Raw genomic sequence first — 10,249 nt, forward strand, 5'->3', positions numbered from 1 at the left:
GATTTATTTATTTTATGTATATGAGTACACTATAGCTATCTTCAGACACACCAGAAGAAGGCACCGGATCCCATTACAGATGGTTGCTGAGAATTGAACTCAGGACCTCTGGAAGAGCAGTCAGTGCTCTTAACCGCTGAGCTATCTTGCCAGCCCCAATAAAATTGATTTTTAATTAAAAATTTTCGTCTCAAAAAGTCTAGTGGAGCTGGAGAGGTGGCAGAGCGAGTTAAGTATCTACCACCCTTTAAAGGGATCCCGGGTGGGTTCCCAGTACTCAAAGAAGGCTGCTCACAACTGCCTGTAACTCTAGCTTCAGAGGCTCCACAGGAACCTGGGTTCACATACACACAAACACATATAAATGAAAACAGAAAATCATTTTTTTAAAGTCTACTTGAATATAAGATGACAATGCGAAAATAGGAAGATGGCTGCAACTTGATTAACCATGATGTTCTGCAGTGTCTGAAGATTTACAGCCATCTTGGGACCAGGTGTATTGCTTCTCTACCACCCCTTCTTGAATATGAAGAAAAAACTGACCCCTGAGGAGTTCTTCCCATTCATTTATCCTAAAACTGGTGTAACAAGACCCTACATGCTTGGATATGGGCTTATCTTATATTTCCTATCCAAAGAAATAAATGCAATTAACTCAGAGACCTTCTCTATCATATCAGTAGTAAGGCTGACTATGGGATTAAAAATTATATAACTTTATAGAATTTATTGATAAACTTAGTGAGCAAAAACATTGCTCAACTAGAAGTAAGGCAAGTGACCATGAAAGGAATTTAGGATATAACTGACATAGAGAAGGCACAGCAGGCATTCATTCAGGAATACCTCTGATGTTTAGAAACATGACATCAGCATAGCCTTGGAGGTCACTTACTGGCAACAGCTTCATAGGGTATCAGTACAAGGAGGGAAAGAATCACCTTGACTACCATATTTGTGGACATGATGTGGCAAAGGGACCAGGAATATATGACAGACCGGGTGAAGAACAAGATGCAGAGCATCATTGTACAGCAGGGGAAGGAGACAACTGACAAGTGTCAAGTCTCTATCTCAACTGAGACAGCAGAAAGAATTCACTAAATAAGAAATGGTCTGTGTGAAGATGGCCTAGTCGGCCATCAGTGGAAAGAGAGGCCCATTGGTCTTGCAAACTTTATATGCCTCAGTACAGGGGAATGCCAGGGCCAAGAAGTGGGAGTGGGTGGGTAGGGGAGTGGGGGGGGAGGGCATGGGGGACTTTTAGGATAGCATTGGAAATGTAAATGAAGAAAATACCTAATAAAAAAATTTTTTAAAGTAAAAAATAAAAATAAATAAATAAAAAATGGTCTGTGTGACAATATCTTCTGTTCTGATAGCTATTGAAATTACAATGATCAAGATTCAATGAGTGACTTAAACCCACCGTTCAGTCAGGTATTTCTGATTAGTGTTTTGCATGAGCAATTCACAGCAACTTGCTGACTAAAAAGACCAAGCTACAGTTTACCCTTGTAACCTTGTCAATTTATTGCAAGATAGTATACTATCTTGACAAGTAAAATGGGAAAAAAAGTAAAAAATAAAATTTTACTTGAAACACTGATCTTTTAGTTTGTAAGACAGACAGAATTAGGGAAATAAAGTTTCTTTTCCTACTTTTTATTAAAAAAAAAATTGAACTGAGAAATTTTAACATCTTTAGTCTGCCCAAATTATAGACTCACTCATTTGTTGTCCAGCTTGAAAATGGAAATGAAAAGTGCATATTTTACTGTATTTGTACCTGTTCAAACTATGGAGAATTCCCTTATTCAGATAAGTGATCATAACCTAGCATCTAATATTCAACTCAAAACAAGTTCTGACAAAAGATCTCCACTATCCAGCTTAGAAACTATGGAATTGGTAGCATCCTACAGGCACTGTACTTAGGACAACAGCTCATTAATGCTGAGAACCCATCATCAGGTGCCACACTGCATTCAGGTTCTGGGTCAAAGCCTGACTTGGTGGCATACACCATTAATCACTGGAGGTTTAACTGTATAACTGGAGGCAGAAGGCGAGTAAGATGGAGGCCAGCCTGGACTACAAGACAGGTAATGTCCCCATAATAGAAACATCCTGAGCTGCAGAGATGGCTCAGTGGCTAAGAGCACTGACTGCTCTTCCAGAGGTCCTGAGTTCAATTCCCAGCAACCACATGGTAGCTCCTAACCATCTGAAATGGGGTCTGACACCCTCTTCTGGTGTGTTTGAGGACAGCTGTAATTGTACTCATACATAAAATGAATAAATCTTAAAAAGAAGAAAAAAGAAACATCCCCCATCACACACACACACAAAAATAAATAAATAAATAAATAAAATAAAAGCAAACAAAAAAAAACCACAGCCCACATTTGAGTCATTTTCCTAATCATGTTAGAACTATTTGACCTTTTTAAAACGTAATTACTAGTTAAATATCACCCAAGGATTTCCCTCACTTTAACAAAAAAATTACACATATAAAGATATTGTACCCTTATCTTCATTATCAGTCTACTTCATGTTCAGAATCCTAGAGACATTCAGTGGCTGTCCCTGAATTGGAGGTTATGTGTAATTGTATGTCATTTTCCCATTATAACATATTTCTAATTCAAAAGTTCCTATTTTCAATCATTTTCAGGAAGCTCTTAAGATTTCTTTTTGTTTTTGCTTTTTTTGGTTTTTTTTTGTTTGTTTGTTTTTTTGGTTTTTTTTGTTTTGTTTTGTTTTTCGAGACAGGGTTTCTCTGTATCGCCCTGGCTGTCCTGGAACTCACTTTGTAGACCAGGCTGGCCTCAAACTCAGAAATCCGCCTGCCTCTGCCTCCTGAGTGTTGGGATTAAAGGCGTGTGCCACCATGCCTGGCTTAAGATTTCAACAGGGAAAAAAAAAGTTTCATTTTTAAAGCAGACATGTAATGTTTAGGATGTCCAGTTCATTCTCTCTCCCATATATTCTACTTCAAATTTCCTCTATAGCAAATATACCAAACAGGACACCCAAGGCTTTATAGCAGTAACTGAAACTAGAGCCTTTTCTACTCTTGTATATTTAGACACACAAATGCAATCTGCTGTTTATAGTTAGTAAGTAGTAACAGTTATTCTGTGCTGCTTCATTAACATTTATGTTAGAGAAGATAAATTATTTCACTATAATCAGTGCTGGCTCATACTGAAGCACTAAGAATGAGCACTCACTACTATTAAAATCATATCCATGTTTCCTGGCCTACAAGTTCAGGTGACAAAGGCTTCCATGCTTCATTAAATTCAGAGGGCAAAAAAAAATTGAAAGGATTATTTAAAGGCGTGTTCAGGAGCAATGAATATATCTGTAATACCAGTAGTTATAAATATGTCTTCTGTGTCTCTGAAATCTCTCAAAATCAACATATAATTAAGTCAGCTAATGAAACACAATCCCTGCAAACTGTGTGAAAAGAGGCTTCCCATATTATATCTCTAAAGCGTGTTTCATAAATAAACTATACCAAAGCACTTGCTATCAAATATAAAAACAGCTCTAAATTTCTATTTTACAAAAAAAGGTCATGTATTTTATGGGACCCTACCAAAATGTATTTTGTTATCAAAAAAGCATAACTAGTAATGAAGCAAAAGATATCTGTAATTGTGGCAAGGTGCTAATTTGTTTATTAAAAAGTATACAAAATTAGCTTAATTACAACATCAACTTATCAAAGGTTCTTAAAGTCAATTTTGCTTTTGGAAAAGTATCAAGTCTTCATATCCAGAATAACAGCCTTTTATTATCGTGATTTCTGTAACTATACATCAGACCTCCTCACAAAGACATCCAACAAAACCCTGTATCATATTGTCCCTTTCCAGATAGCTTGGAATGTAAATGGAAATTTGTTTTGTTTTATTTTATTGAAGGAAAAAATGTGAACAAAAGATCAAACATATGTCAGAAAGACTTGTTGCTGGAATTTAACATGAACAAATTAACTTTACATTGTTAAAAAAATAGCCTTAAGTTGATTTTTTTTTTCTTTATTAAAAAAGCTTTTAAAGCAAGTTCGATCTCTGAGCCTTACAACAAAACAGTTCATTAGGTTTTGCTAGGAGATTCACACCCACAAAAGGCATCCTCCAACAGTACATATCTTCAAAGTATAGATACAGAAAACTAAAGTTCTTAAACTGTTAACAAAGCTAGGAGCAATAATTTAATATTCTATTGAAAAATACAGGTAGCCTTAAGAGAAACATGCTTGGCCAATCTTTCTTAAAGCTTTTGAGTTTGTTGCCCAAACTTGTAAAAAGAAAGGAAAAAAAATATTCTGTCTCCTTCCTGTTGGCTTTTAAGATACCAAGTTTACAGACATTAACTAAAAGAAATATCCAGGGTATCCAACCATATTTGTCATGAATTTAAATATTCATCTATAATCTATAATATAAAAGTAAAAAATATATATACTTTCAGCCTAAGATGAGTTTACCTAATAAGTTTTACATGAGAAATATCACATAAGACCCAAATAAACATCAGATACAAAATTATATGACATGGCTTCATTCAAACACACATAACATTCAAGTCAGAAAACTACACTGGCTTTTTTATATCACCAGCTTTCATGAGAGCCTTAATTGCTCTTGCCCTCATTTCAAGTTCTAGAAGCTCCAGTTGCTGCGCAGAAGGCTGAACGTCTTCTGGTGGAGGAACTGTCAGGGTGGCCACTTTGGGTTCCTTTGGGCTAGACTCTGCCAGTCCCAAAATCTCATTCACGCTTTTTTCAATATCTCTCTCCAGGTCATCTATCTGACCAGCTTCACTCTGGACTGTATTTTCTGGGACCTCAGAAGCAGCAGTAGCAACAGCAGTAGCAGCAGGGGTGGCGGTGGCGGCGGCAGCAGCTTCGTCAATGCTTGGCCCTTCTATATCGCTGTCATAAGCATCTGCATTTATACTGAGTACATCACTATCTTCCCCTTTGCCTGAAACAAACAAAAAAAGGGGGGTGGGGGAGAACCATGTAACCCAAAGCCCTGGGTCAACATTTCCTTCTACTGATGATGAAGGGGCTGCTCTGACCTACCCCCACTATAAAGGCCCAAGTTAATCTATAATCCTTATTACACTCACTTCTTTCCTGACTCCTCAACTTGAAAAACAATTATATTTCATGTAAATCCAAGAATAGTTTTCACTCCAACTTTGTGAAACACAGCCCATTGGGAAACTCAGCCCATCATAGTTCCCTTGATCAATTCTCCTAATTAAAATGTTATGTCTTATACCACAATGAAGTTTATACATTACGGAAGTCAAGGCTCATGTTGAAATCCTTTTAAATTGAGCACTACTGGGGAAATAAAATTTCATCCTAGAAGATATTTAAAACACTTTGCTTTGTAGACTAGAAAGAGGGAAAAATATCATCAGGAAGCTAGATATTGTATACATCATTTATCTCAAATCTTATATACTTATTCAAGCACTTAGTTCTAAATCAATAAATTAAAGAATATCTAAAGCTACTAATAACTAAGATTAAAAACAGGTCTTCATTTTAGATTAATAAAGTTGGTATACAATTATTTTAATAATAACTGCAAAACCCTGATGTCAAGAATTTAATCTAGGGCTGGAGAGATGGCTCAGAGGTCAAGGGCACTGACTGCTCTTCCAGAGGTCCTGAGTTCAATTCCCAGTAACCACACGGTGGCTCACAACCATCTGTAATGGGATCTGATGTACACTCTTCTGGTGTGTCTGAAGACAGCTACAGTGTACTCATATAACAAAAATTAAACAAATAAATAATATTTGAAGAATTTAATCCAAACGAAGATTATGATGTTCCAGTACCATCTTGGCCTTGGCACTGGACATTCCTAACTTCAGATATCATTTACAATTCTGAGTTCTCATTTATTACCCTAATTTATTTTATTTTAAGTTATTATTTAAAAGTCAATTCTCAAACCTTTGGCTCCGATACCTTTCCTATAGTGCAGAAAACTTAATTATAAAATTGATTGGCAAATGAAAACAATGTTAACAGAATGAACAGGAAAGAAACAATTCTACTTCGTTTGTTTTATAACAGATATTCTGTTGACCTTATCCTAAATCATTTCAATTAGAAAGCCACTTCCAATTCCAAAACTAAAGTAGAAAACCAATCAATATATTATTTTGTTGCCACAAATAAAATGTGTAAAAAGGTTCTGATTTTGGAAGATTCTAAAGAGCATTTCATGTATCTTCCCCCCAAAGTAAGAATTTACAATCAGGAAGAAAATAATTACAGCAAAATGTATAACCCTTCTGTTGTACAAGATGTTTGATAAAAATATTCTAGTTCAAGATTTAAAAAAAAATTAAGGAAAAAAATAATAAAGTATGTGCCACGTTGTTCGAAGCCTCAAAAAGTCAATGTTTGGGTAGAAGACTTGAGGTCATTTATAATCAAACAGATATCATGGTTTGACATCTGTGCAGAACAAATGAATTATATTGTCATGAATTACACTGTCACCAAGAGAGGTCTGAGCAGCCAGGGATTGTGTAGCAGGATTAGGATCCCTCTCATCATCCCCTCAGAGAGGCTGGGCTTAAACTTTTGGACAATGCTGACAATTAAGACTTTGGGAGGTCCAAAAATGGATTAAGTGTGTTTTGCATTACACAATGGCCATGAGCCTTTGGGGGTAATGAAGAGAGGATTAAGTAGTGAATATACAATGTTACTGACCTTCCAGCGGGGGCCACTATCATTATGAAGAGGAGTAGACACAATGGCAGGCCATGAGAATGGTTTGCAAAGGTGGATGCTGAAGGGGGTATCTTGCCCTGACTCCTCTGTTCTTTTTGTCTTCTTTTGTTTGTTCTGTCCTCACCCATGTCTTTCTCTCTGTCTCTGTCTCTGTCTCTGTCTCTCCCTGCTTCCTGCCTTGCGACTACATGAACAGTTTCTGCCAAATGTTCCCATTGCCACAATGCTCTGTCTCACAGCAGGCCTGGAAATATGGAATTAAGTCTATCAGACTGACAGAACACCTGAAACAACTTATGAGAAGAAAGATTTATTAGCTTTCAGTTCATGGTTACATGGCAAACAGTAAGAGAGGAATAGGCAGAGGGCCAGGGACACACATCTCCTTGGCATAAATTCCCAGTGGCCTGCTTCTAGTGACTGGGCACTTAAAGTTCTGCAGCCTTCCAAACCACCATCCACGTGGGACTAAGGGTATACCACACTGAGTCTGTGGGGACATTTCAGACTCAAAGTGTATCTTCTTTTTCCCCCTTCAGCAGGAAGACAATTTTCAAACACCTTGCTGGGACTAAGAAGCACAAAACTACACACACTTTCGCTTTTGAATAATTTTCAAAGCCTGTTTATGTGGCGTACTTATGAAGTAGCCACAGCTCAAGAGTCAGTCTCCCCTGAACTGACATAATGAAATGCTTTGTAAAGTCAGTCCCACCAGAGATTCAGGGTAAAACTGTTCATGTATTCAGACCCAATATCTCAAAGGACAAGCCAAGAAAATGTAAACATGAGGACACATTTCCAAGATAATTTGTTCTCATGGTTTATCAACAATGAATGAAGATTTATTTAAGAATTTTTCTTGTGTCTCACAAAGCAGAAAAGGCAAAAGTTATACTTTTTTTTTTCAAAGAAGTGGCTGGTCATCCCAAAGAGCATACATGGGTTTGTCCATAGTCCCCCGGCACATATGTAGCAGAGGACTGCCTTGCCAGGCCTCAGTAGGAGTGAATGGGCCTAATTCTGTAAAGATTTGATGCCCCCCCTTGAAGAGGGATGATGGGAGGTGGGGTCACGTGGGGGTTAAGGGGAGATGAGGGTGTGTGTGTGTGTGTGTGTGAGACAGGGCCGGTGCAGGGCAGGGGGCAGGGATCTCAAAGGGGAAAAAAAGGAAGAAGACAAAAATTAAAAATAGATTAAAATTCGGGCAGTGGTGGCGCATGCCTTTAATCCCAGCACTTGGGAGGCAGAGGCAAGTGGATAACTGAGTCTGAGGCCAGCAGGTCTACAGAATGAGTTCCAGGACAGCCAGGGCTATACAGAGAAACCCTACCTCAAAACAAAACAAAAACAAAAACAAAAACAGAAAAGAAAGAAAAAACTCTAGTAAGTAGGAAGAGTTTGAACAGATAATGTGTTAATAAAGCTTTAGAATTACTTTTCAGAAATTTACATTCAAACTTTTTTCATAATAAAGATATTCATGTATCACGAATTTTTTTAAGAATCCCAAAACTCAATTTGTAAGCTAATCATATATTTGGACTTTATAAAAGCACTAGTACTTAAGTCTAGTTAATTACTCAAGTTTTATTAAAGATCTTTTAAAAACGGTTTGATATATGCATGATATAAACCAATGATATTAAAATCCAACAAGAAAAATAAAATTAAAATAAGCCTGAGTTAAAATATCAAATATGCAATTAAAATAATGAGAATAAAAATTCAAACTATTAAAGACTAATAATCGAACAATACAGGAAAGAAATCAAGAAAAAAAACTGGACCCAAGTTGCTATTATGGAGCCACAGAATAATTAAAGTAACTTTATTCACAGGAAACAGGAGTCTGTGGTATACTCCTTATATTAACTCTGCTCCTCCAGGAAGATGGATGACGCCTCATATTCCAGACCATATGAGCATTACAGAACTTCAGAGGAAAGTAGTCTAAATAGAGTGGAGCAAACTGACTGTGGGAAAGGCTTAAAGGACCTCAAGAGCTTGACTAGGCTGTAGTGATAGGAAGACAAAGTGAAAGTGGAGGAGTAAAGAGTACTAAAAAGCATGGGTGCTCCCTAAGCATCTTTCTCTGATGGCTGATGCTGTAGTCAACTCCATGCCAATGACATTCTAGTTCATTGTCCTCTGCCCACATGATTTCACCACTTCTTGTCTGTTCATTTTCTTGCTATCTTCTTTCTAGCCTACCTATTTGATTCCTATCCCAAACTCTGAATACAAGTTTTAAATAATAAACCAATCCATCTAGACTCAATATCTAGATAGAAATATGAATCAATCATTACTCAAATTAACCACTGACACAGTGAACAGTCTGATTTAACAGAGAAATACTTGTTTACATTATCTGATGAGCTACACATATGAGCATGGGGTAAGAACATAAAGGATAAATATCTGACAATTAAACACAAAATCTTATGGTCTTCAAATACTTTACTGCCAAGGAGAAAAAAACTAACCAATATGCATTCATTAAAGTAAACTTCTGGGCCAAGGGTTATAGGTTCAATCTCAAATGCTGTGCATGCACTAAGACACACACACACAAATAACATACCAAGGGTGTAAATAAAAGGGTATGTACTACAAAATAGGAAAAGCAAAAATGCAATACCTAACTTTTACTATAATCTGGAACAAATTTCACTGCTTGAAAACTTCAAGATTCTACGAATTAGGTAAGGGGAAAATATTTCATGTCATAAACTTGATTTTTCATAAGTGTTTTAGATAAGACAGCTAATAAAAGCAAACATAAAAACACTGATGACATCACAGTGTAGCTCATCAAAGCAAAAAGCCTTTTTAAGTTACATTAGTGTATTTAACACCAGTAAGGGCTTATAATATTCTAGTTAATTCAGTTCTTATTTATAACATGAAAAGCTAGCCTACCTGTGAAACCTTTTGATAGTACATTATTACATAAAGCCAAGAAACAAGCCTAGGAAAGAGGGACTATTTACACAGCTGTCCAAATTCCTGCAAAAGGCAACTAGTCACACAGGAGAGGGATACCTAAAAGATAATAGCACAAAAATATAAATTAACTGAACAGAAGACAAGTAAATATGAGCTATTCCTAAACAAAAAGAAAACTGAGAAACCCACAAAGAAACCACAATGATGTTTTTCTATCAAAATCCTAGGATTAAAGGTACAGGTCATTGGCAGGCGTGGCCTAGCCCATGCAAGGCCCTGAGTAGATCCCTGGTACTGTAAAAATATGATGAGAAAGAGAAGAGAGGAAGAAGAGAAGAGAAGAGAAGAGAAGAGAAGAGAAGAGAAGAGAAGAGAAGAGAAGAGAAGAGAAGAGAAGAGAGGAAGAAGAGAAGAGAAGAGAAGAGAAGAGAAGAGAAGAGAAGAGAAGAGAAGAGAAGAGAAGAGAAGAGAAGAGAAGAGAAGAGAAGAGAAGAGAAGAGA

The 10,249-nt window shown here is 36.7% G+C and overlaps 1 protein-coding gene and 1 pseudogene across 2 annotated transcripts in view; one reads left to right on the forward strand and one right to left on the reverse strand.

The window, feature by feature from the left end:
• Window positions 1–529: 529 nt before the first annotated feature.
• LOC110293360 lies at window positions 530–1,107 on the forward strand (annotated as a pseudogene).
• Window positions 1,108–3,675: 2,568 nt separating this feature from the next.
• Caap1 (caspase activity and apoptosis inhibitor 1) overlaps window positions 3,676–10,249 on the reverse strand; it is a 56,344-nt gene continuing 49,770 nt past the window's right edge. For both annotated transcript variants that reach the window (XM_021160373.1, XM_029476185.1), the window contains exon 6: window positions 3,676–5,012. In XM_021160373.1, the coding sequence (XP_021016032.1) occupies window positions 4,621–5,012 (392 nt within the window). In that variant the 3' untranslated portion in view covers window positions 3,676–4,620. The remainder of the gene's footprint in view (window positions 5,013–10,249) is intronic.

Source organism: Mus caroli, chromosome 4 (assembly GCF_900094665.2).
Source record: "Mus caroli chromosome 4, CAROLI_EIJ_v1.1, whole genome shotgun sequence".
Classification (NCBI taxonomy): Eukaryota; Metazoa; Chordata; class Mammalia; order Rodentia; family Muridae; genus Mus; species Mus caroli.